The sequence below is a fragment of the Leuciscus leuciscus genome (assembly GCF_965113295.1).
Source record: "Leuciscus leuciscus genome assembly, chromosome: 7".
Classification (NCBI taxonomy): domain Eukaryota; kingdom Metazoa; phylum Chordata; class Actinopteri; order Cypriniformes; family Leuciscidae; genus Leuciscus; species Leuciscus leuciscus.
In genome coordinates this window covers 43,697,283-43,724,451 of record NC_138731.1, presented here as the reverse complement: position 1 = coordinate 43,724,451, position 27,169 = coordinate 43,697,283, and the positions used below count along the sequence as shown (strand labels likewise).

The 27,169-nt window shown below is 39.2% G+C and overlaps 3 protein-coding genes across 3 annotated transcripts in view; 1 reads left to right on the top strand and 2 right to left on the bottom strand.

The window, feature by feature from the left end:
* The window catches only part of parp14rs3 (poly(ADP-ribose) polymerase family member 14-related sequence 3), a 36,803-nt gene extending 30,511 nt beyond the window's left edge, over positions 1-6,292 (bottom strand). The window contains exons 1-6 of the mRNA XM_082174589.1: positions 5,722-6,292; positions 4,371-4,552; positions 3,174-3,210; positions 2,907-3,068; positions 1,674-1,913; positions 141-377 (exon numbers count right to left, since the gene is read on the bottom strand). Of these exons, the coding sequence (XP_082030715.1) occupies positions 141-377; positions 1,674-1,913; positions 2,907-3,068; positions 3,174-3,210; positions 4,371-4,552; positions 5,722-5,893 (1,030 nt within the window). The 5' untranslated portion in view covers positions 5,894-6,292. The remainder of the gene's footprint in view (positions 1-140; positions 378-1,673; positions 1,914-2,906; positions 3,069-3,173; positions 3,211-4,370; positions 4,553-5,721) is intronic.
* On the top strand, positions 6,238-15,579 carry nmi (N-myc (and STAT) interactor). The gene is made up of 10 exons (XM_082174768.1): positions 6,238-6,310; positions 6,420-6,481; positions 6,584-6,640; positions 6,741-6,899; positions 10,636-10,752; positions 11,796-11,961; positions 12,740-12,846; positions 13,671-13,857; positions 14,635-14,738; positions 14,847-15,579. Exons 2-10 carry the CDS (start codon positions 6,446-6,448, stop codon positions 15,048-15,050), a joined length of 1,137 nt encoding a protein of 378 aa, XP_082030894.1. The 5' UTR covers positions 6,238-6,310; positions 6,420-6,445; the 3' UTR covers positions 15,051-15,579.
* Positions 15,580-20,344: 4,765 nt separating this feature from the next.
* On the bottom strand, positions 20,345-24,796 carry gpr39 (G protein-coupled receptor 39). The gene is made up of 2 exons (XM_082174759.1): positions 23,468-24,796; positions 20,345-21,685 (listed from the first exon to the last, which is right to left on the bottom strand). The coding sequence occupies exons 1-2, from the start codon at positions 24,246-24,248 to the stop codon at positions 21,207-21,209; spliced, it is 1,260 nt and encodes a 419-aa protein (XP_082030885.1). The 5' UTR covers positions 24,249-24,796; the 3' UTR covers positions 20,345-21,206.
* Positions 24,797-27,169: the final 2,373 nt, after the last annotated feature.

Sequence of the window (27,169 nt, the reverse complement as noted above, 5' to 3'; positions counted from 1 at the left end):
CGGCCCGATAACGATAACATTAAAAATTAACATATATCGGCCTAAACCGATATGTTGGCCAATATATCGTGCATCCCTATATGTTTTTTTGCGGTGTATGGTGTTAAATTAATATTTGATCATTGCATCTGAAAACCAACCATCACAATTCCCAAAGGTGATGATCGCGCTTGTTCGTCTGTTGATCCATATGAATTTCTCGATATCTCCTCCTCTGCTCTTCTTCCTGTTGCTGAAGTAAAGGGTGAGAATTTCTTCACTGATCTTCTCCAGATCTCCCTGGACCAGGATCGAGTCCGTCCGCTCCATACGCGTCACTCCGATGTCTCGGCCCTGCAGTTGCTTTGAGGTGCATTTTCGTATAAATGATTTCACATCTGTTGATAAAATGAAAAAGGAAGAAAAATTATCTAGGATGCATGTTCTTATGAAACGTTCACAGAATTGAGTATGTCGTCATTAACGCTTATTTGAATGTTGACCACAGCCGGCAGTCATTCATTTTCTCCAGTTAAAGATTCCACTCTTATAAATAAAGGTTTCCGAAAGTGTTTGTTTTTTGCACAGCAGTGCCATAGAAGAGATATTTTTAGTTCCCCAAAGAATCCTTCAGTGATAATTTTTCATTTCTTAAAATGACCTTTTTATTTTTTCTACGTGCGAAGAACATTTTAATAATAAAGTATAAAGAACACTATAAAGAACCTTTTGTGCATTGGAAATGTTCCATTGATATTAAAGGGATGGGATCATCAATGAAAATAAATAACCTTTATTTTTAAGAGTGTAAAACAGTGAAGTGTGAACATCTGTTTTTAATGTGTTGACAATGTGCACATTTATATTTACTGGTGCCCTGGATGAGATTATTTATTAATTGATTACAGTCTAACATTACTTGCGTTGATTAAAGTTGCTGACGTAAACAAGTGTCTCATGAGAATATAAAACAGAGTGGAGACAGAAGATGGTGTCAAATGTAGGTCACTTTTCTTCCTATTGATTAAGAACTGAACATTATTTACGGAATTATATAATAAAGGTTGCAAAAGGGAGATTTCACAGTGATCATTTTTTGGTTCCCCAAAGAACATTTTCTTAAAAGAACCCTTTTTTCTTACTGTGAAGAACATTTTAATAGTCTAAAGAATGTTTTTCCACTTTAAAGAATCAAAATTAATTGGGTTTTGCTTAAAACAAGAAAAAATATCTGCCAGTCGAGTGAGAAAAATAATATTGTTTTCCCTTTGAATTATGTTTTTCTGACCCCATTGGCAGATATTTTTTTCTTATTTTAAGAATAAAGTCACTTATATTTTTTCTCCAGTAAATGTATCTTGATTTAAGAATGTTTAGACATTTGTACTGGAAAACAAGACAAAAATAATGAGGAAGTGAACAAGACTAATTAGAGTAAGTCTTTATTTTAATAGACGCTCATGCAGTGGTGGAACAAAAGCAGTGTTTGTGGCACAGATGGTCACGCTTCACTGTTTTACTCACTTGCAAAAGGCTTTAACTGAAGAACATTATTGTGAATATTAATGACTGCTCAGATTCTATGCTTGGGTGACAAGACAAAAGAAAATGAGCAGGCGTCCCAAAAACAGAGGATAAAACATTGCAGAGAGTGACAATAACAGATACCCAGAGGGAAAGACTTCCAAACCCACCAATATCTTGCTTGAAGGTGACGACAATCCTATCATCATCATCAAGTGTCTCCCAAGTGTATTCTGTTGTCTTGCTACAGCTGCCAATGAACACTGAGATTTTCTTGCAGTCTGTGTCTCCATCAAACCCCGTCAAGATGAAGCGACGGGGGTCTGACTTCCCTCCCAGACTTCCTTCATTATACACTTGTACAGATACACCAAGATCATGTTCTTCCTTGCCAAAAATCTCCTTGAAGTCTGAAAAAAGGGTCAATATTATGTTAATTTTGATCTCAAAGATGACAACTAATCATCATGATTAGCTTTTTTAATGTTCTTTAAAGGGATACTCCACTTTTTTGGAAATAGGCTCATTTTACAGCTCCCCCAGAGTTCAACAGTTGAGTTTTACCGTTTTCGAATCCATTCAGCCGATCTCCGGGTCTGGCGGTAACACTTTTAGCATAGCTTAGCATAGATCATTGAATCGGACAGGACCATTAGCATCTCTCTCAAAAAAATGACCAAAGAGTTTCGATATTTTTCCTATTTAAAACTTGACTCTTCTGTAGTTTCATCGTGTACTAAGACCGACGGATGCAGCGCCTGAAAATAGGTCTAATAGTTTAGACAAACTTAGTCCCGGTCACGTTGGAAGTTACTGAGCTGGGGACTATTTTCAGGCGCTGCGTCATATCATTACGCCTGCTGCACTCATGGTACGGCAGCAAAGTTTCTTGATTATTACGCAGGAATGAGAGTATAGTTCCTAGCCATATCAGCCTAGAAAATCGCAACTTTTCATTTTCCGTCGGTCTTAGTACACGATGTAACTACAGAAGAGTCAAGTTTTAAATAGGAAAAATATCGAAACTCTTTGGTCATTTTTTTGAGAGTGATGCTAATGGTCCTGTCCGATTCAATGATCTATGCTATGCTAAGCTATGCTAAAAGTGGTACCGCCAGACCCGGAGTTCGGCTGAATGGATTCGAAAACGGTAAGACTCAACTGTTTAACTCTGGGGGAGTTGTAAAATGAGCCTATTTCCAAAAAAAAGTGGAGTATCCCTTTATGGTAAGCTCTGACTTAGCTTGTGCTAGTTGTCTAATGATAGTTTCTATGAAATAGAATTAGGCCTACATCATGTGTAAGTGATGCACTAAAAATAGACTTGCAAAACTGGTTTCATGTTACAAAATATGAGTGGCTAGCAAACAAACTCCCAGTGCAACTTTGGTCTTAAATCATACCTGACTGGCTGTAGAGTTTCAGGATCCAGCTGTTATTTCCGTGCTTTGCTAGCTCAAATTGCTCTGTAAATTGCTCAAAATACATCTGAAGTGTTTCCTTATCAACCGAAGTTAATGAAGAGGTAATTAGAAGATCTGGTATTTCTGAATCCTCCTCATTGTCTGTATTATGAACAAATGTATACATGTGACCAAAGTGTCATTGTTAATGTTTTGAAAATCTGTGAATATTTTTAAACACTAAAAGTAAGAGCATTATAGTCAAACCTTTAATTTGTGTTGCAGGCTTTCTGACTGCAGAGACCTTTGTACAATAAGGAGGAAGTGTGTGAGTATATGAACATTCATCTGACCTAGTTTTTAAATTACAGTAATGTGTCCCTCCTTCACTGAATTACACATTTAGGGGTGTAACAATATATCGTGTCACAATATATCGCAATACAAAAATGCATCAATAAGTATCGTGGATAGTGACGATATGTATTGTGTATAATTCACAAGTTTACAGAGTTTTAGTGTCAGTACTACATTAAACTACTATATATAATGTTGAATATAATGTATAATAATGCAATGGGGGAATATTTGTGGGTCCTGATAATGCCAAATGTCTTATTACCAGTAAAAATTGATAAATGTATCTATTCGTGAAACAATGCAAGCATATTCATCTAAAATAATTCTGTTTTCAGCTTCAGAATCATGAATATTGTTATTCTGGTGTCTCTATTGTCCTGTGCTTTGGGTTTCCAGCACCAAGTCCAAGACTATTCATTTACATCCACAATGTAATACCAAACTTAGCATTTTAATCAACTGTGCATTTTTTGTTAACCTTTTACCATATGTCTTGGGAGTATCGCAATAATATCGTATCGTGAGTTCAGTATCGTGATATGTATCAAATTGTGACATGAGGGTATCGTTACACCCCTAACTGTATTTCTCTTATGTTTCTTTGATATTTTAAATCAAGATCAGGACCCATATTAAGCTGGAGTGTTGCGTAAATGTCCCGTTGCTTCCTTGTCTTTCAAAAGAGGCATGAATCATGATATTTTGAAACTCGTAGTCTAATGTGTGAGTCTAAATCGCATCATATAGCTATTGGAGTGCATCAGGGCTCAGTGCTTGGACCACTTCTCTTCTTCATCTACATGTCATCACTAGGATCTGTTATTCAGAAACATGGTTTTTCATATCATTGCTACACTAACACACTCTACCTCTCATCCCAGCTAGAATTACTATTCTATATATCTATAAAAAAATTAATTAAAAAAAGACTAATTGGGACTAGTCACAGCACTTACATATTGTTGCCCTATTGTTGGTTTGATTGCTTCTACTGCTCTGCTCAGTTGTAAGTCGCTTTGGATAAAAGCGTCTGCTAAATGATTAAATGTAATGCAAATGTATTAACGATAATAATTCATAAATAATAACAGACAACAGAATCACCTGGTTTGCAGGAGCGGGCAGTGACTTGAGGAGAGCGCTTTTCTCCAGCTTGGGCTTCGGCAGAACTTGTGGTTTGATCTTTTTGCTTTTCGTGTCTTCTGGTAGTTTCACTGTCACTTCAACTGCTCCCTTAGATTTGAAATCAACTTTATGGATTCTTTTGTCAAGCACCTTCTTCAGATCTGGAAAACAGGGGAATTCTCTGTAAAACTTTCCCAAACTATTTGTTACGTAACGTTGTGGAAGGTTTGTTTTGAGCTGGAAGCTGGAAGGTTGTTTGCGCCACTGAATAAAAAATATATAATATGTGACTTTTTATCTCACAATTCTTACTCTTTTCTAACAATTGTGTGTTTTTATCTCACAATTCTAAATCAGAAATCTCAGAATTCTGATATTTTTCCTCAGAATTGCGAGTTTATATCTCCCTTTATTTAGTGGCATTCATAACAAATATAAAGAAAATCCTCTATGTAACATAAAAAAAGAAGGAACATTCTTAATCCAATCCAACAATATTTTCCCTTATTGCCGCTTTGGCATAAAAAACGAGCCTACTGCATTTCAGATTTAGACTTCTGGTTTGGGGAAGTTCCACTCAAAAAGCAATAAATACTACTTATCAATCAGTTTGACTGAATTAACTACAAATTTCCTTCATTTACTATTTTCAGATAGGCCTAGTCTTATAGGAGAATAGCGTGATTGGCGTTTAAATGTGACATGCCCAGCTCTATGGCAAGCTCTTTTCAGATACTGCATTCTTTCTCTCCTTCCTTATTCCTCTGTAACAACAATGCACAAATACAACATAAACTGCGCATTTGTGGCCAGATTTAATTTACTAGAATGAACTAAGAATCTCTCGTTTTTCTGCCCAAATGAATATAATAATTTCATATCATTGTACCCAGTTTTTGAAAATGCTTTTGCTGATTGTTTACAGTTTAACGGAAGTCACTCACATAATTCGGGCAAAGGCGTAGGAAAATGTGGATAGGTAGGGAATAACAACAAATAACAATAATAATAGACTAATAATAATAAAGTACAATAAAATAAAAAAATAGGTAAACAAATATAGAAATACATTACAAATAAATTAAAACATATAATAAAGACATGAATATTAATGCGAGTTTATAATATTTCGTAATTCTGAATTATCTCAGAATAGTGTATTGTAGAAAAGTCAGAATTGTTAGATAAACCATGGCAATTGCCTTTATTTTTTATTTTATTTTCCGTGGAGGAAATAATTAAGCTTCCAGTTCAGTAAATAAGCTTCCTTTAGGCTAGTATTAGTTTTGTCTCTAATGTGTTTGTCAATTATGGTGTTGCGATGACTTACCTCCTTCGCTCATATAAATCAGAAGTGCTTTTCGTTTGTCATCTTGATGTTCTCGAATCTGCACGATCTCTCCTCCTGATCTTCTTTTATTTTTAAAATAAAGCTCAACTTTTGATTTCACACGGTCAAAATCATCCGGCAAACCCTCGAGAATCAGACATCTCTCTTCCATCTTTGCGCTCCAAAAGAGTTGAGAAAGTAGCCTAACTTTCTCCTAAAGTCACAAAACTGTGACAAAACACTCATAAGTGACTGTCAGGCATTGTCACACGAAGATACTCACACCAAATGATAAATGAAGGAATCAACAAGGCGCGCCGACTCGATACAACAGAACTTTCGCTTTTACTTCAGGATTCGCTCATGTGACTTCTGATCAATACGAGGCAAGTTCGGGATCAGGAAGTTGGGAGGTAAATAACAAGTGGCGAATAATATTTACTGAATATAAATCTGATCATTAAGTCACTGGACAAGTTTTTGGTGGTTTGATTCGTCTTTTTACCTCAGAGAGACTTTCGATTTCGCTCACGTGACTTCCGATCAACACGAGCGAGGCAAGCCAAGCTCGGGATCAGGAAGTTGAGAGGTAAATAATATGTGGTGAATATGAATTATGAATAATATTTAGTCATTGGACAAGCATTTGGTGGTTTGATTAGTCTCTTCTGTCTTTCTTCTTCTTCTTTTTTCCTCAGATAACGTTACTTTCGATTACTTAGACATGTCTGACAACGCTGGAGACCAAGTAAACGGCGAGGTAAAGTTACGTCCGTTTAACACACCTTTTAGGTGAATCCAGTTTAACATTTTACAATGCTTTGGTGAAAAACTTATAAAAAATCGTGTTTAAAACGTACAGCTTCGCAGCCTGGACGACGAGATGATCGCTGCCGAGGCGGAGCTACAGAAATACAAGGTACAAATAAACACAAACACACAGAAACTATAGAGACCTATGAACAATTAATCATAAATGATCTATTTCTAACATTTGCGTTATTAATGATTCCACACAGAATCTCATTGAGTCTGCTGATAATGAAAGATCCAGATTGCTGCTGGAAAAAGCTGAAGCTGACGACGAAAAGAGAAAAGCCGAGGCAGAACTTCAGGCATTCATGGATTCTGAAGAGAAACTGATTATCCAACATAAGAGAGATTTTCAAGAAGTACAGGTGAATTTCGAGGCTAACTATTAACATGCAACTTTCTCAAGACTTAGGATAACGTGGGAAGATGCCTTCCTAAAGAACAATGTGGATTTACTTTTAAACAGCAACATATTTAGATATAAGTTTAGCATGTGCAGGATGATGATGCATCAGACATTAAAGGAAATAAATAGAAATAGAAACATTTGCTAATTTAGCCTAGTTGTTAGCACAAAATGTCAAATATTAAAAGAGGTAAGCCTGCCCCTACTGGATAACATTTGGCACAATGTATAAATTACTTTTGATAAAATTCTTCTCATTAATATTTATATATTTTTTAAGTGTCATTAATGTACAAATTCTAAATCAGCTATTCTATTTAAAGTTTTATTTTGACAATTTAGTTGAACAATTGAATAACCAATGACAGACGAAGCAGAATACCAGTAAAAGAGATCTAAAAAAGGTAAAATTATATGACTTATATAAAGGCATATGAATATTTACATATTTAATTGCCTATATTTTAATTTAAGATATGTCATATTAGAAACCCTGTGAGATCTAATCAAATTATTTCACTCAATTAACCTATAGTTTTTAATGAAATATGTAAATGAAGATGTCTGAAATGTACATCTAATTCATAGAAATGCTGAATAAAAACACCATTAATTATAATAAGTGTTAAATTGAAAATTAATAACACTAGGAACAACCTGTTGCCTTCTGTGCCATTTCTGGATGACCCATCTTACCCCAAAGGCCTAATTTTATCTCTAGATCAGATCTATAAACAATTAATATGTCCTCAAATCCCTCATTAACAAATAGACACAAAAAACTTTGACATTCAACATAATACAATGTCATAAAACCCTATTTTCCAGAGACAAAAAATTTGATCAATTGCCCTCAAAACTGTTTCAGCTGACTGTATGTCACAAATGTTGATATTCAGATGAAATGTCAAAATGAAAAATAGCGTAGACATTCATCAAAAGTGCTGAGATGAGATTTTGTCATCTATGGTGAGGAGAAAAAATAAAGTGGGTGGGTGGCTCATCTTGCCCCGGGGAGTCATCATCCCTCATGTTACCCTACTTGCCAAGGTTCTCTCAAAGTTAGGAACCAGTGTTCTTCCAGTAACATTAACAGAACGTTCGTTCAGAGTTATCTGGCCTTTAAAAATTTTATTTAAATGTTAGCACAAAAACATTATTTAACTAGATGTACCGCATCGCGGTACAAAATATGACCGCCGCTCAGGCCTACACTGGCTTTCCACAAAAATAAATGACGTGGAGTAATTTGGCTGTATTGCGTGTTTATGTATATACCTAAAAAAAGTAATAGTATGTGCATGTCTGTCTGTGTGTGTGTGTGTGTGTGTGTGTGTGTGTGTGTGTGTGTGTGTGTGTGTGTGTGTGTGTGTGTATGTGTGTGTGTTTGTGTATGTGTGTGTCTGTGTGTGTGTGTGTGTGTGTGTGTCTGTGCGTGTATGTATGTGTGCGTACATGTGTGCGCGTGTGTGTTTGTGTGTGTGTGTCTGTGCATGTGCATGTGGATTTGTATGTGTGTGTATGGGTGTGTGTCTGTGCGTGTGGATGTCAGTGTGTGTGCATGCTTGCGTTTGTTTGTATTCCTGCATGTGTGTGTGTGACAGTATCATCCTAAACCAGCAACCCTTCGCTCAACAGCACCATCTACAGGCCGATGAGTGTACAGTCACTAAATGTGCACATAAATTAATTTATTTTATACCCCCCCATGGATGAAATTCTACAAAACTTAGCAGAGGATACCCCCAGAGGTTGTCAAGTTAATCATACACATGAAATATGGTGCAGTTCTGAACATCTCCACTGAAGATAGGGGCGATTAAAGCAGAATAATATTGCATTTTCATTTTTTATGGGAGGGGCGCAAATCACAAGTGAGTGATTATGGGCTAGGTTGATGTGCCATAAAAATTTCTTCATCCTCGGTGCCACGGTTCAGGTAGTTATTTAGGAAAAACTGCATTTTTTTGGGTTTGGGGGGGCCCAGCGCGGGGGGGGAGTGGCCCCCGGGGACCAAACGAAATTTTTCCGTAGAAGTGTAGTGGGGCTACATGCCCACCAAATTTCATGTTCCCCGGTGCTTCGGTGTCCCTGATATCGTTGACGAAAAATTTACGGGGGCCCCAGCGCGGGGGGGGAAGTGGCCCCCGGGGACCAAACGAAATTTTTCCGTAAAAGTCTAGTAGACCAACATACCATAAAAATTTCTTCATCCTCGGTGCCACGGTTCAGGTAGTTATTTAGGAAAAACAGCATTTTTTTGGTTTTGGGGGGGCCCAGCGCGGGGGGGGAGTGGCCCCCGGGGACCAAACGAAATTTTTCCGTAGAAGTCTAGTGGGGCTACATGCCCACCAAATTTCATGTTCCCCAGTGCTTCGGTGTCCCTGGTATCGTTGACGAAAAATTTACGGGGGCCCCAGTGCGGGGAGGGGGGAGTGGCCCCCGGGGACCAAATGAAATTTTTCCGTAAAAGTCTAGTAGACGAACATACCATAAAAATGTCTTCATCCTCGGTGCCACGGTTCAGGTAGTTATTTAGGAAAAACTGCATTTTTTGGGGTTTGGGGGGGCCCAGCGCGGGGGGGGAGTGGCCCCCGGGGACCAAACGAAATTTTTCCGTAGAAGTCTAGTGGGGCTACATGCCCACCAAATGTCATGTTCCCCGGTGTTTCGGTGTCCCTGGTATGGTTGACGAAAAATTTACGGGGGCCCCAGGGGGGGGGGGGGGGGAAGTGGCCCCCGGGGACCAAATGAAATTTTTCCGTAAAAGTCTAGTAGACGAACATACCACAAAAATGTCTTCATCCTCGGTGCCACGGTTCAGGTAGTTATTTAGGAAAAACTGCATTTTTTGGGGTTTGGGGGGGCCCAGCGCGGGGGGGGAGTGGCCCCCGGGGACCAAACGAAATTTTTCCTTAGAAGTCTAGTGGGGCTACATGCCCACCAAATTTCATGTTCCCCGGTGTTTCGGTGTCCCTGGTATCGTTGACGAAAAATGTAAGGGGGCCCCAGCGCGGGGGGGGAAGTGGCCCCCGGGGACCAAACGAAATTTTTCCGTAAAAGTCTAGTAGACCAACATACCATAAAAATTTCTTCATCCTCGGTGCCACGGTTCAGGTAGTTATTTAGGAAAAACTGCATTTTTGGGGGTTTGGGGGGGCCCAGCGCGGGGGGGGAGTGGCCCCCGGGGACCAAACGAAATTTTTCCTTAGAAGTCTAGTGGGGCTACATGCCCACCAAATTTCATGTTCCCCGGTGCTTCGGTGTCCCTGGTATCGTTGACGAAAAATTCAGTAAGGTGACGGTAAAAAAAAAAAAAAAAAACTTTGACAATCCCTATATGACCGCTTTCGCTAGCGGCGGTCATAATTATACATAATTTATGGAACCTTCTTTTTTTTTTCTTAAACGTCTTCGTTGGACATTCGTCTAATGTTTTACTTGTTTCAGAATGTTGAGAGAATGTTTTAAAGTTACATTCCCATGATGTGTGCAAAATTCTACAATGAAATGTTCCTTTAACATTCGTATCACCAACAAGAAGAACATTTTTAAAACTGGATGTTTTGATTGTTCAGGGATCATTCAGAAATGAAGTTTTCGTAGCTTTAAAGGGAACATGTGGCTGTTAGCTGGGTGACCACTCTAACTGAAAGCAGCTGATGAGTATTTGTGTTTATCCTTCATCATTTCAGAAGGAGATGGAGAGTCTTGATCAGGTCAATCAGGATCTGAAGAGAGAACTTGATGATTTACGAAAGAAGCTTCAACTCAAGAGGGACGAAAGTGACTCTCTGCAACGCAAATTCAAGGTTTACCCTTGTTTTATTATTACAATGTGCACATTTATATTTACTGTTGCCCTAGATGGGATTATTTATTAAGTGATTAACATTTTAATAATTTAAAGAACCCTTTTACACTATAAAGAACCTTAGTGGTTCCATGGATGTTAAAGGTTCTTCATGGAACCATTGATGCTAATAAAGAACCTTTATTTTTTTTAAGTGTAGTGATAAATGCCATGTCACATCTTTCTTTAATACATTTTTTGTAGCTTAAAGGGGTGGTTGATTATTATTTCACTTTTCTTACTTTAGTTAGTGTGTAATGTTGCTGTTTGAGCATAAACAACATCTGCAAAGTTACAACGCTCAAAGTTCAAAGCAAAGGGAGATATTTGCTTTTAAAGAAATTGGTTTTTAAGGACTACAACAAACGGCTGGTAGAGACTACACCACATTCCTCCAGGGTTAGTGACATCACCAACCCTAAAATTTACATAAACCCCGCCCCCTGAACACGATTTATAGATCATTAAGACAGAATATGCTAATCAATGACTACACTGATATCAATTAAGATAACTACACATAAGCTACATAAATTTACCAACTAACCATTCAGAAATGTTGTCTACATGTTGTCACTTCTTCTTGAGTCTCTCCATCATTGTCTGACTCCGGTTTGAACATAAAAGGCTAAAGGTTTTTGAAATTTTCAGTGCATGTCTGTGTGAATGCAAGCTGTTGTAGCTCCGCCCCCTGTGCCGGGAGCAGCAGCTCATTTTCATTTAAAGGAACAGACACAAAACGGTGCGTTTTTGCTCACCCTCAAAAAGGCAACTTTAACATGCTATATACAAATATCTGTGGGGTTTTTTGAGCTAAAACTTCACACACACACTCTGGGGACATCAGAGACTTATTTTACATCTTGTGAAAAGGGCATTATACCACCCCTTTAAAACTCAAAGAGTGCTCAACTCATATATGGCCTTTTCCCAAAATCTAAGGTGATTTATACGAATACATGTGTGTAACTGACCAATAACTCTTCATTCTCTCTTCTGCAGATACAAGCCAAAATCCCAGTGAAAACAGTGAAGTTTACTCGTGGTCTTGAGACGGAAGAGGGAGACGAGAGAGAGGATGTCGTGGCGTCTGTGTTCACGGTCACACAAAGACCATCGTTTCGCTTGAAGGGCGGCCAGGCTCTCATCACGTTTGAGGAGGAGAAGGGTATGGAAAAGATAAAAAAAATGTCATTATCTGTAAATGTTTTCTGATTTTATTTGCATTGATCCATTCATGTAAGAGTTGCAACAGAGAGATCCTGGTGTCGTGGGTTCTGCTGGATGTTTATTCGTCCTGTCTTTTACCAGGAAGGTCCCATTAAAATATAAAATCTCTTCTTCCAGGGAGTCAAGTTTAACATAAAAACACAATTTAAACAACAAATACAATACAAATATATCAAAGATGAATGCAAACAGCAACATGATTCCTTCAGTGCAGACTGTAATATAAATTTTGGAGCATTAATAGTGGGAATTGATTCTGTAGCAATGCATTGCTTATCATTACATAACCAATGTGCATAAAAAGAAAATTTTATACCCTAGGAACATTCAGATGAATACAAGTGGTTGGTCTAGTAGTGATATATTTGTTAATGAGATAGAGATGCAAGTAGGACGTTTTTATTGCTAATTTATAGCTGACATTGCTACTTGATTTTCCTGCGCGATTTTTTATTTTTTTTTATTTTATTTTTTTGGCATAGTAAAATAAAACCTGTAGCTGTAATTTGCCTTTTTGCCAAAACATTTTTGTCAGATAAATACATTAACCAAGTTTAGTGTTGGGGGAAAAAAATATTGGGTAAAAAAAAAGAAATATTTTCCTCATATTTTGATGGTTTAACAACTTGTAAGTCATTAAAAACAAATATAACTTTTGCCACTGTATATATGTTTCTCATAATGTGTACACACTGTCTCTGCTTTGTGTGTTTCAGTGGCAGAGCAGATCCTCAGACTGGCGAAGTGCTCGGTGACCTGTGACAAATCCAAGATGGATGTGAAGCCATACTCTTTAACTCTGGATCCTTCTGTGAAGTTTGAGGTAGAGCGATTTGAGAGGTTTTTCATTCAATTTTGAATTTTTCTTTGGCAAGTTTTTGCACGAATATTTTTAAAGTAAATGTCACATATGGATGAATACTCTACTTAACTAAGATAATTGAAAGTAACAAAGAAAATAAGTAATTTTAACTTGGCTAGCAAAAGGTTGAGTAATATTTATTAAGTTGAAGTTTCCTTTTCAATACATTTCACTCAAACAATATAACATTGAATGAAACTTTTAAAGTATATGCTTTACTTAGAAACATCTAAGTAATTAATACAATAGATATTGTGTAAGACAGCATATCTACATTACAGACATTAAGCATCATGTGAACGCAGAGACCTCAATACTTGATAGACAATACACAATGACGGTAACATTTGATGGATCGTTTTTGTGTTTGAATGTGTCATTTTGAGTAGAAAATGAACTCCAAATATATTACATATTTGCGATATATTACAGCCGATAAATAATGGATTATTATGATTGGAATTGCTTCGATAAAAGGAAAATACGGTTTAATACAACGTCCAGTGCAAGTCTGTCATACAGGCTATAAAATTATAATAAGTGTGCTTGGGACATGGATTTTAATGACGAGACTTTAGTTTTTTTAATCAGGCTCTCAAAAATCATAAAAAAAAATTGGATTTAGATTTATCGACCAATATATCGGTTATCGGCTTTCAAATATAAAGAATTATCGGTTATCGGCATTGGCCAAAATTTTCATATCCATGCATCGCTAGTATCACACATTTGTTTCAGAATGTGTTCTTTGTTGACGTGAACTGCTGTTACTTCTGTCCATGCAGGTTCATATCAAGGTATCCAAGAAGACCATCAAGTTCCGCAACGCCCCGCCCACTTTACCCGAGGAGCGAATGAGAGACCGGCTGGAGCTGTCCTTCTCTAGACCCAGTCGAGGTGGAGGTGAAGTGGAGAAACTGGAGTACAACAAGAGTAACGGCACAGGCCGCGTAACTTTCGTCAACACTGGAGGTGTGTCTTTATCCTCACGTGATGTTGTTTTGATCTTCTATATCGTTATTGTGTATTTTGTGAACGTTTTTGTTCATTGTAGAAGTTGTGTTAGGAATGGCGTACTATACACCACACACTACACACTTATACAATGCTCTAGGTACTAGGGGTTGAATTACCTCTGAATGTTTTTAATTGGATACAATCTACTTGCTGAAGTGAATCAATGTTTGCGGGGGAATTTTCCGCATTATAAGTGGCAGACCTGCGGGAATTATTAAAATACTTATTGAAGTATTATCTGTTATATTATTTATTTTAATAGTTCAAAAAGTACAATAAATGTTCAAATTTCGATTTTTTTAAGAATTGTCGAAAGGTGTCTTTTTAATAAATGCAACACGTTCCCAAAGTCATGTGAAATAATCGTGATACATAATCGTGATTTCAATACTGACCAAAATAATCGTGACTATGATTTTTTCCATAATCGAGCAGCCCTACTGTTAGCTGGGTAATGTATGATTTACAACTAGACTTTCACATTATTTGAAGATGTTTTTCCACAGTTCCTGAATGGGAAGGGATATCATCATTCAAACTAAATTTTGAATTCCCAGTACATGTCCCATACTGATCTGCACTAACTTTTATCACAATTCAGCCACTGTAGGTTTTTCAGATGCGTCCTCAGATTTAGTCTGTTGTGTTTGAGGATGTTTCAGCTCAGTTATGAAGTTTAATATCTGTCAGATTCATAGTTCTTCATGACGGCCTTTCTGGTTTCACTTTCAGTTGCGGAGAATTTGGCTCTCAGAGGCAAGTTTTGTGTCGACACCGGCAGCGATGTGGTGGTTGACGTGTTTCCTCTGTATGACTACCAGCTCAAGAAATTTCAAGTATGTTTTCAACAACACACATTCGTGTTCATTTTCCACATCAGAAACAGGTGTTCAGTGAGGAAGAGCATGCATTTGATTTATGGTGTTTGCTGTGTCACATTGCAGACGTACTCGGGGGCCCCGAATCGCACCGTGCTTCTGGGGGGAATTCAGGAGCTGATGGATGAAGAAGATCTTCAGGACCATCTAGAAATCCACTTCCAGAAGCCCAGCAACTATGGAGGAGAGGTTGAGAATATAAAATACGTCCCTGATGGAAAGGAGCTGACGGCTTTCTTCTGTGAGGACGGCATTGAGAAGGCCAGCTGAGGGCCAAATGTTGCAAAAATAATGCTCTTCTTCTGTATTTTTTGTCTGTGTTTTTGGTTCAAACAAGAACAATTAACTGCCAATGGGGTCAGAAAAATAAACTTAATTCAAAGGGAAAACAAGATTATTTTTCTGATGTTTATTATTAAGAATGTTTCGATATTTATACTGGAAAACAATACTTTTTTTTGTTTTGTTTTTTGTGTTTGCATCAACAATGAGGTTTTATTTTGAATCAGTGAAGAGAAGCATTACTTATTATTTACATGTTATTAAGTTTGTGGGATTCTTCAGATTTTTCTTCAGATTGTACTGATTATATCAATCATATCTCCTCACTGTCTTCTTTAAAATAACATTATGACAAAACTAAGTTTCCTTTTAAAATTGTTTAAAATACTTTGTTTAAAATACAATTATGACTGGAACAGAAGAAGTGTATTTAAGTAGGTTATGTGTCAAATAAATGACATGCATTGTAAGAGCATTGTATTTTAACTATATTAAAATAAAGTTTATTCAAAAGTTATCTACATGGGCTGCAGCATTAATGATTAACCACTAGATGTTTTGGCACTTTTGCCAATGATTTGGAATGATCAAACAATGAAGGCATCCAGCTGTCTTTGGTAAGAGAATTGAACGGATTGATAGCTGTAAACAAAACACAAGCTTATCTGGTATTCTTTTTAGTCCGTTTTTATTAGTTTTTCAGTCAGCTGTCATTAGTATTCGTTTTTGCATTTTTAAAATGTCTAGTTTTGTATTAAGTTTTAGTTTTTAGTTTAAGTTATCTTAGTACTTCAACTTAAATGAAAATGAGAAATGTTGCCTTGGCAACTAGCTGAAATATAATACGTTTAAAAAAAAAAATTTATGTAATTGTTTTAAATATATATATATATATATAATACGTTTATTTTATTTTATGTAAATGTTTTAAATATATATATATATATATATATTTCAGTTCCCTATCAGTCGGTCACTCTCGACGTACGTCGGACCGACTTATAGGAATCTCGCCAGAGAGCCAATCTACTTTGAGTGTTACTAAACGAGCCAATGAACATTGGCATGCAATGATTTGCAGCAGGTGCTCTCAGCGCGGGTATATAATGAGCAGAAGGTGCATTGCATCTTCAGCTTTTCGCTTTGGAGCCTAACGTTTCATGTATGCTCTTTTCTGCAAGCAGTGTCTTCTGAACGAGCAAGCTCTTCAAGGAGAACCTCTCGATTTCATCGGTGTTGGTGTCATGGCACGGCACGGCAGCGGGGTCGATTAAGGGGCTGTTCTCACAGCTGGTAACGGTGCGCTGTTAAGAGCACTAAAAGGCTGTTATCACAGCTGGTAGAAGCTGCGCCGAGAGTGAGTGCACACTACAGGCTGCAATTCCCCGTCGGTGTTGCCACAATCTTTTCCTGTGTGCTTCAGCACCGAGAGAGCGAGTCTCCTAAAAGAGCTTACATGGATGTGAGTTGCGTCTTTCTTAAGATGACATTCCACCCATGTGTTTCTGGATGCGGTCGTTTCCTGCTCACTGACAGCCGCAATCACGGTCTTGCATGCCTGGGCAAAACATGTTGAAAATGTGCATGTTTGCATCCTCAACTTTCTCGAGGACTGACTCATACTGGTACACTCTCGGGACCTGTTGCTCAGTCACCTCGGCCAGTTGGGTCTTTAGGTCAAATGGGAAAAGAGCAAACTCTCCCCCGTGTAGAGGATCTCTTTTTTCGGTATGGAGTTGGATTCGGTCACACAAACAGCACGCCTCACAGAGGACCCATTGCAAGGCAGGACGGCGGTCCCACAGAATTTTTTTCAGAGGCTCCTGGGGTATATGGCAGCGGCAGCAGTGGTAACACCGTTCGGGTTGCTCCATATGAGACCGCTTCAGCACTGGCTTCACGGCTGAGTCGTGACCTTCAGCCCGTGGTCAAACCCCTTGTTTCTGTGGGCAGGAGTGCCCTTGGAACAGGTGTCCAGGCATGCTGTGGTGTTCACAGATGCCTCTACATCGAGTTGCTGGCAATACGTCTGGCTCTGAGCCACTTAAAGAGGCCGCTGCAGGGCAGGAACGGACAACACTGCGACCGTTGTGTACATCAACCGGCAAGGTGGTCTTCACTCCCGTCGCATGTAGCAACTCACCCGCCATCTCCTCCTCTGGAGTCAGAAATATCTGAGGTAGCTTCGTGCCATTCATGTCCCCGGTGTGCGTAACCGTGTGGCCGACGAACTATCACAAGTTGCGCTCCCGGGAGGACGGGACAGGAAGGACCTTCTTTGGCAGAGACGTGGCACCCTATGGCACCCGCGTCCGAACCTCTTGAAACTCCATGTCTGGTCCCTGGACGGGACACGGAGGTTCTAGGTGTCTTACCTCCAGAGGTCCTCAACACCATCATTTCAGTGCAAGCACCGTCTACGAAACCTGTTTGTTGAGTGGTGTTCCTCTCACCGAGAGGACCCCTGAAGATGTTCGATAGGGTCTGTGCTTTCCTTCCTGGGTTGGAGTGAGGGCTGTCTCCCTCCACCCTCAAAGTACATGCTGCCGCTATTTCAGTGTATCACGACCACATAGATGGCAAATCAGTGGGGAAGCACGACCTGGTTGTCAGGTTCCTTAAGGGGACGAGACGGTTAAATCCTCCTCAATCTCCCTCCATACCCTCTTGGGACCTTTCCCTGGTGTTTGAGCACTTCAGGATGCTCCCTTTAAGCCATTGCAGTCAGGAGACTTAAAGCTTCTCTCCTTGAAGACTTTGCTGTTGATTGCACTGGCCTCTATCAAGAGGGTAGGGGACCTGCAGGCATTTTCGGTCGACGAATCGTGCCTAGAGTTCGGGCCGGGTGACAACCACATGGTACTGAGACCCCGGCCTGGCTATGTGCCCAAGCTTCCTAACACTCCCTTCAGGGACCAGGTGGTGAACCTGCAAGCGCTGCCCCTGGAGGAGGCAGACCCAGCCCTGGCTTTGCTCTGTCCCGTCCGCACTCTGCTACTGTACGTGGACAGAACTCAAAGCGTCAGGACCTCAGACCAGCTCTTTGTCTGTTACGGAGGCCAGCAGAAGGGAAAGGCCCGTGGCGGAGCATCCGGCTTCAGGCCTTTATCCGTTGAATCCCTGAGAACCGGGTCTAGGCTGGGTGCCATATGTGCGACCCTGCGGGGATCCCATATGTGTATTCTTCCACGGCTGCTCCTAAACGGAAGCCGTGTCTTTCCCTTGGGCTAAGTCACCCTATATTTGTATGCAGTACAACCTACGGGGTAGTCCATTAGTATATCTCCACATAACTCATTCGGGGAAGAATGTGGCTTCCGCAGCGTTCTCCTTCCTAACGGAAAGGGCGCGCTTTCCCAGTGTTATCAAATAGTCTCACTGTATGGGTTGCCACGAAACAAAATTTAAAGAAGAAAGACTGAAATAGTATTTTCTTGTTAAATAAAACAACAAAAAACAATTGTCATACACCAATAATCTTTATTTACAACTTTGAAAAATCTTTTTTGGATTGATGGATGGATGGATAGTCAGTCCACTTTAGACATTTTACTAACTATAAGTACCTTTGCAACTACATGTCAACTAACTTTCATTAGAGTATTAGTAGAGTGTTAGGTTAGGGTCAGGGTTATTAGAATAAGTTGACGTACTTGTTGTTAGTAGAATGTCTTAATTGGACTTTATAAATAAATTGATACTATATATAATCGTATCAATCAAACTGAGATTCCCTGTTAACTACAAAGGTTTAAAAGAGTGGTTTGGCTGCAAGTTAACATGGGTCAGTAAGACTCTGTTGGTAAACTGCATCTTTCTCTACTGAAAGTCATTCAGAAATAGCTATATATTCTGACAAAATACTTTTTCATTCACTAATATTTCTTATTATTGTATTATGAGTGACTGATTCAGTCACAGCTCAGCTCAGCATAGTCACTAGTGAAGGTTTGAGATGAATGGGAATGAAAACACTTATAGAGATGTCTTGACTTTGTTTGAAAAAAAAGAAAAAAGAAAAGTGTTTCCTGAAACATTTTTAAACAGGTTTTATGTGGCCTCTATTGTAATTTTTCATTATGGTAACACTTTCTTGGTCCCTCACTCTCTTTTCACATTTGACCCATTTACTGCTTCATGTCCTGAATTGTGATTGAAGTTTGCAAACTTTAAAGCGTCTGGTCTGCTGTGATCTGCAGTGGTCTACAGTTTTCTACAGTGGTCTACAGTGGTCTGCAGGAGTCTACAGTGGTCTATAGTGGTCTATATGATCTACAGTGGTCTACAGTTTTCTACAGTGGTCTATAGTGGCCTATAGTGATCTACAGTTTTCTACAGTGGTCTGCAGTGTTATACAGTGGTCTACAGTGTTATACAGTGGTCTGCAGGGGTCTATAGTGATCTACAGTGGTCTACAGTGATCTAAAGTGGTCTACAGTGTTATACAGTGGTCTATAGTGGTCTACAGTGGTATATAATGGTCTATAGTGATCTACAGTGGTCCACAGTAGTCTATAGTGATCTATAGTGGTCTATAGTGATCTACAGTGGTCTATAAGGGTCTATAGTGATCTACAGTGGCCTATAGTGATCTATAGTGGTCTATAGTGATCTACAGTGGTCTATAAGGGTCTATAGTGATCTACAGTGGCCTACAGTGGTCTATAGTGGTCTATAGTGATCTACAGTGGCCTATAGTGATCTATAGTGGTCTATAGTGATCTACAGTGGTCTATAATGGTCTATAGTGATCTATAGTGGTCTATAGTGATCTACAGTGGTCTATAATGGTCTATAGTGATCTATAGTGGTCTATAGTGATCTACAGTGGTCTATAAGGGTCTATACGCTGATTTCACGCAGCCGTTATTTTGAAATCGAAAGCGAGGCTCCGGTGGGAAGAAAACCGGAAGTGTCGCCTTTAATCACAGGAGAGTCATGAATGCGATGGCGTATTGTTGTGTTTAATGATGTTGTGTCAATTCTAAAAATGTACATACATTTCTTTCATACTTTAGACTATATACAGTGAAATTCATTTGTAAATAAAATATTTTTTATATAATTCAGAATGTAAAAAAAGAAGCAGGAATGAACTATATACATATCCTATATTGAATATTAACATCCAATAGTGTAAATCGCGGCAGCAGCTTCAGGTTGGTAATCCAAGGCATTGTTGTTTATCTTTACTTCCGGGGTTCTTCCCACCGGAGCCTCACTTTCGATTTCAAAATGGCGGCTGCGTGAAATCAGCGTATAGTGGTCTATAATGGTCTATAGTGATCTATAGTGGTCTATAGTGATCTACAGTGGTCTATAAGGGTCTATAGTGATCTACAGTGGTCTATAATGGTATATAGTGATCTATAATGGTCTATAGTGATCTATAGTGGTCTATAGTGATCTACAGTGGTCTATAGTGGTCTATAATGGTCTATAGTGATCTATAGTGATCTACAGTGGTCTATAAGGGTCTATAGTGATCTACAGTGGTCTATAATGGTCTATAGTGATCTATAGTGGTCTATAGTGATCTACATTGGTCTATAAGGGTCTATAGTGATCTACAGTAGTCTATAATGGTCTATAGTGATCTATAGTGATCTACAGTGGTCTATAAGGGTCTATAGTGATCTACAGTGGTCTATAATGGTCTATAGTGATCTATAGTGGTCTATAGTGATCTACAGTGGTCTATAATGGTCTATAGTGATCTATAGTGGTCTATAGTGATCTACAGTGGTCTATAAGGGTCTATAGTGATCTACAGTGGTCTATAATGGTCTATAGTGATCTATAGTGATCTATAGTGATCTACAGTGGTCTATAATGGTCTATAGTGATCTACAGTGGTCTATAATGGTCTATAGTGATCTACAGTGGTCTATAGTGGTCTACAGTGGTCTGTAATGGTCTATAGTGATCTACAGTGGTCTATAGTGATCTACAGTGGTCTATAATGGTCTATAGTGATCTACAGTGTTATACAGTGGTCTATAGTGATCTACAGTGATCTATAGTGGTCTATAGTGATCTACAGTGGTCTATAATGGTCTATAGTGATCTACAGCATGTTTTAAAGCAATCTCCAGCAGTCTTTAGTGGTCAGCAGTCTTCAGTTGTACGCAGTTAGTTTGTTCATCAGTCAGTGTTAGGTGGTGTGGTGGCTTGATTTCTCTCGTCCTCCTGTGGTTCAGAGGTGGCCGGTTGTCGGTCTGTGGGGCTCGGATCACTTTGTCTCTCTTCTGACGATGGAGGCGTCGATCTGTCGCTGGTGACTGTCCGTATGCGGTTTAGCGATCGTCTCAGCAGGGGGCGTACGGTGTTTCTGGAGCTCTTTGAGGCTTGACTGCTTTCCAGTGTTCTTCTGTTGACGTGCTCGAGAGACAAACTGCACAGGAGTGTCTGGCAGAACGCAGAGCGAAACTGGCGTGAGGAGAGGTTATACAGCAGCGGATTCAACACTGAGCTCAGATAGAAGAAGCTGTCTGCCACCAGGTGCAGCTTCACATAGTTTCTCAGGTAGCTTGCGGTCCACGATGACTTGGGCAACGCTGCTGTCATCAGCCTGCGGATCTGGTTTGGCATCCAGCACACGAACAGAGCGCAGACGATCAGCACTAACAGATGCGTACACACATACACAGACAGACGTGGGAGAGGGAAACAGAATAATGTGTGAATAATCAACATGTCAGGATCCAGTAGGGAGGTACAATACAGATGCAGAATTACAAATAAAGTGTAGGCAAGGTTCCCTTGAGTTTGCAATGATCTTTACTCGAGGAATATTTTTACTGTGTTTTTCAGTCCTACTCCAGAGCACTTTAAAATGTCTAATAATCACTCATTTTGTTAGGAAATAGCTATTAGGGCCTGATTTAAATGAAGAGCCCTTTGGGAGTGAAAGAGCCGTTCTTATTGCTGAACTGAACCAAATGATCTGGCTCACTAAAATGAGTCTGAATTCCTGTCACTATTCCCCAAGTATCTCCGTGGACTTGATTGACAGAGAGAATGTGCTCAGTGAATGTTTGTGTAAGGTTAGGTCAGGTTAAAGGTAAACCTTTTTTTTTTTTTTTTTGTCTTGTAAAGTTGACACTATCAGATGAGAACAACCTTTTTTGAATTGAGCTGAATAATGACACGTCTTTTTAGAGCTGCTTTACAGCTGAATTTGTATTTGCCTAATATTTGATGAAGTTTCCCAGTAAGCAATATAGACGTTATTTCACCGTCTAGGTTAACTATAGACCCGATATAATCGAGTAACCCACTTCTAGCCAAAATAACCTTGAATTTGTTTGCATGTTGTCATTGCCAAAATAATTTGCGAGATGTATGATATTCCATTATGTAAGTGAAGTCAACAGTGATTGCAAGGTGTTCATGTTACAACATGTTCTATGCGTCTATTGTTGGGATATGGTTAGACGTCTATTAAATTTTCACTTTGAAAACGCCTTGTTTTAGCCTAGATGTCAGGGCTGTATTTGGACAGCTATTAGATGTCTTTTAAACGCAAAATTGCTTGCTGGGTTGCATCGTTGATTCTGTTATTTTCCTGTTTATTACTGTGAAGCTGCTTTGAAACATGCCGTACTGTAGAAAGTGCTGTAGAAATAAAGCTGACTTAACTTGTCTTATTGGCTGAGACCTGAGAGGAGACAAACAATTAATGTATTAAAGGGGTGGTTGAATATGATTTCACTTTTCTGACTTTAGTTAGTGTGTAATGTTGCTGTTTGAGCATAAACAACATCTGCAAAGTTACAACACTCAAAGTTCAAAGCAAAGGGAGATATTTGCTTTTAAAGAAATCGCTTTTTAAGGACTACAACAAACGGCTGGTAGAGACTACACGCGCTTCCTCCCGGGTTAGTGACATCACCAACCCTAAAATTTACATAAACCCCGCCCCCGGAACACGATTTATAGATTATCAAGACAGAATATGCTAATCAATGACTAGAAGATAACTACACATAAGCTACATTAATTCATCAACTAACCATTCAGAAATGTCCTGTTGCTTCTACATGTTGTCACTTCTTCTTGAGTCTCTCCATCATTGTCTGACTCCGGTTTGACCATAAAAGGCTAAAAGTTTTTGAAATATTCAGTGCATATGTGTGTGAGGTAAAATGACACAAGCTCTTGAAGCTCCGCCCCCTGTGCCGGGAGCAGTAGCTCATTTGCATTTAAAGGGACAGACACAAAAACGGTGTGTTTTTGCTCACCCTCAAAAAGTGACAATTTTAACATGCTATATAAAAATATCTGTGGGGTATTTTGAGCTAAAACTTCACACACACACTCTGGGGACATCAGAGACTTATTTTACATCTTGTGAAAGGGGCATTATACCCCCCCTTTAATGAAGCGAGCGAACAGTGTCTTACCGAGGAAGAGGATGGTCTGTTTACGGGAGGCTTTCAGACGGGCGCTCTCGTGTTTGGGACCGTCCCGTCCGGCTCCATTCGTGCCGGATTCATTAGGCCCCATCGGGGCCCGAAGAATGACAATCATCGCTCTGCACATGAGCGCAACACCAACCAGGACGAGAAGATAGAGCACGAACGCTGTGAAGATGCTAGTGCGATACATGACCCAGTGCTGGCTCAGGTTGGTGCAGAAAGTCAGGTTTTGCACCGGCATCCGGCGTCCTTCGGGAACGTATCCTTCGGTTCCCGTAACGATGAGAAGTGGAAGAGCGACGAGGAACGAGCAAAGCCACGCCGACAGAAGGAGCTTCGTTGTACGGCTTCCACCCAAAGCTTTATACCGGAACGGATGGCAAATGGCCATGTAACGCTCAAAACTCAACGTGGCCACATTCAAAATGGTGGCGTAACTGCACGCCTCAAACAAAAAGTTGTAGATCCTGCAGGCGGCGTCGCCGGACGAGGAAGAGAACGGGAACCAGATGGCGCTGTAGAGCTCGACCGGCATCCCGATCAACAGCACCAGCAAATCAGAGCAGGCCAAACTAACCATGTGATCCGTCACGTTTTTCTGCAGGTATCCGTTCCGCTGAAGCACCTGTGCGACGTGAATGGTGACGCTGTTTCCCACAATGCCGAGGGTGAGAATAAGGCAGTACAAAACCGTGAGGAAGACCTTCACCCCGTGAGTCGGCTCCAGTGATTTCCAGTCTTTTTGCTCTTCCTCGTTCTTCTCCATGATGTCAGTCACTGTGTTTGACGTTCACTCTTGGACTTGTTGACTTTAGTCCTGCTTATCTGAGCCGTTATCACCACCATTAATCATCAAACGAAAAAAGCACATGTAAGGTTGAATCTTAAAATCACAGAGCTGGGTTTGAAACTGGGTTCGTTTCCTTCATGATGAAGATCACAGCGTCTCACCTCTTTACACTCGACTTCTTCCTCCGCTTTGTTTGACCAGTTGCTGATCTTGTGTGAGTTAATGATTAGAGTTTGAGAAATGAACGTGGAGGCGTTGCGAGTTTCTGCCGTGAGCTGAACCGAGTTTCGCTATTTGAGGTGGAACTATTAGTCATGTGATGCTTTTACAATACAAGGGTGTGTCCTGATCGGCCCTCCTCAAAACTGTGTGTGTGTGTGAGAGAGACAAATGACCCCGCAAGGATTGTCCTCATGAGGAAAACAGCTTAAAACAGCTTTTGTTGTTATTTTAACTGTAGAAATGCAGAATGTTTTTGGTGAGGGTTGTTTAGGGGATAGAATATACAGTTTGTACAAACTGTATAAAATCATCATGTCTATGGACAACATGTGTGTGTGTGTGTGTGAGAGAGAGAGAGAGAGAGAGAGAGAGAGAGAGAGAATGAGAGTTTGTGTGTGTTGTGTGAGTGTGTGTGAGAGAGAGTGTGTGTGTGTAAGTTTCAGCCACAGTGAATATTTTTTTAGACTGTCTTAAAGCATAATTCACCCATTAATGATCACGATCCATGTCGCTCCAAACCTGTAACACAACAGATGAAATTCTGAAGAACATCGGCATTCAAAACAGAAACCCACAATGTATGGAGAAAAAATCTAATTTTTTGTTCTACAGAGAAAAAAACTCATTTAGGTTTGAAAAGACCCGAGGGCGAGTAAATAATGACAGAATGATAATGTTTGGTGAATTATTGCTTTAACCAGATGTTGTGATTTTGAAAGATAAACTTCCTCATTACAGTGTTTTACAGTACAAATATCTAAATATTCTTAACATACATTTACTTGAGAAGCAAAATGCTTTACTTGAGAAGAAATTCGTTTTGTTTCCCGAAAAATGACTTAAGAGTTTTTGTGAAGCTGCTTTTGGAACAATCAGTATTGTGTCATCAATCATCATCATGATGCAAACAGCAGTTAAAGTGAAGATGCATAATTGCTTTATGTGTGTTATTGTAGGTCTCAGTTCAGCACAAACGCAGATAAACACAAGAGCTGTAAAACAGAGATAAGTGATCACATGTATAAATCAGCCTTACGTTCCCAGTGTTTCGGCAATACAATGTAATTGAATATTTGTATACATTTTTCTGTGTGAATTATTTTATATGGTGTATTTTTGTTGCTTAATTTGATTCTGTAAAGCGCTTTGAGATGTTGCGTGAATAGTCTAGTAGTATGGGTTCAATTTACATATTAAAAACTAGCGTATGAAATGGCAAATGTAAATTATATACTTTAATTTTCATTTTGCACCAAATGTTGCACAAATGTAATGGAAAATTTAAATTTAAATACAGAAAAACATTGTCATTTTGCACATTACATTTCAAATTGAATATTCCTACCCATAAGCTTCCATATACAGGTGAAAGTCGAAAAATTTGAATATCGTGCAAAAGTTAATTTATTTCAGTAATTCAACTTAAAAGGTGAAACTAATATATTATATAGACACATTACATGCAAAGTGAGATATTTCAAGCCTTTATTTGCTATAATTTTGATGATTATGACTTACAGCTTATGAACATTTTCAAATTATGAGATTTTGAATTTGGTGTTTTCATATGCTGTATAAGCCATAATCATCAAAATTATAACAAATAAAGGCTTGAAATATCTCACTTTGCATGTAATGAGTCTATATAATATATAAGTTTCACCTTTTAAGTTGAATTACTGAAATAAATTGACTTTTGCACGATATTCTAATATTTCGAGTTTCACCGGTAAACTTGTGCTCTTTGTTAATTTTAAGGCTAAATCTGATTCTGTCTGCAGATATTGCCACACACTCACGATGGATGCTTGTATGTAAGAAGTGTTTGGGTAAGAAAGGTCAGCTAGAAGAAAACCAAATGATCTATTAGCAACAGCCGCCCATGTTGGAGACACCGTAGCGGTCCACTATAGGTCAGAATGGACACACACGCCTAATAAGGAAATAAGCATGTGGTTTAGTATAAATAGAGGATCTCTGTAAACTTTAACAAACCGCCCTTGTAAGGCATGTGAAGAAGATCCTCATTTGTCTGCATGTTTGTCGGAAGTTAAACTTATATCTTATTATTACATGGCTTGGTTGAATTCTAATGTAGAATGCGGTCGGTGTGTTATTTCTTGATAACCGCTGCGAAGTATAACACACCGTTTCCATGAAAAACAGAGCGTTGCTATGGACGCAGGAAGGATTCTAACCGTAGAGACGGAACAGACTATTTTCTTTAGCGGAAGCAATACAATCCTATAAACTCCTTTTTAAACTCCAATACAAATAAACTCCTTTTTAACCTCCTCAGACCCGAGCTTTGGTTTGACGTGCATTTTAGATTTCTTCTAGCTTTTTGGGGTTAGGAGGGACCAATACATATAATAACCAGATATTATCTTTGAACATGAAGCACTTTTTGAAAAAAATGATGTCCACATATGTGGACACCGGGTCTGAATTCACAGAAAACAATCAAGACACCATTGTGTAACAAAATGCAAATCTCTTTTATTTACAGCCTGTGCCTGAACATTTTTCGTTGTTACTCTTGTATAACTTCTGAACATACATAACATACATCTTCCGCTTATCCGGGGCCGGGTCGCGGGGGTAGAAGAAGAAAGAAGAAATGCCCAGACTTCCCTCACTCTAGACACTTCCTCCAGCTCTTCCGGGGGGACACC

What these genes read in the sequence shown, in the direction of transcription:
- nmi (XM_082174768.1), top strand. Translation starts at nt 6,446, where the DNA reads ATGTCTGACAACGCTGGAGACCAAGTAAACGGCGAG. An exon ending in GAGATTTTCAAGAAGTACAG is followed by an intron (nt 6,900 to 10,635) that starts GTGAATTTCGAG and finishes TCATCATTTCAG; the next exon opens with AAGGAGATGGAGAGTCTTGA. An exon ending in ACCAGCTCAAGAAATTTCAA is followed by an intron (nt 14,739 to 14,846) that starts GTATGTTTTCAA and finishes GTCACATTGCAG; the next exon opens with ACGTACTCGGGGGCCCCGAA.
- gpr39 (XM_082174759.1), bottom strand. Translation starts at nt 24,248, where the DNA reads ATGGAGAAGAACGAGGAAGAGCAAAAAGACTGGAAATCACTGGAGCCG. An exon ending in ACAGACCATCCTCTTCCTCG is followed by an intron (nt 21,686 to 23,467) that starts GTAAGACACTGT and finishes CGCATCTGTTAG; the next exon opens with TGCTGATCGTCTGCGCTCTG.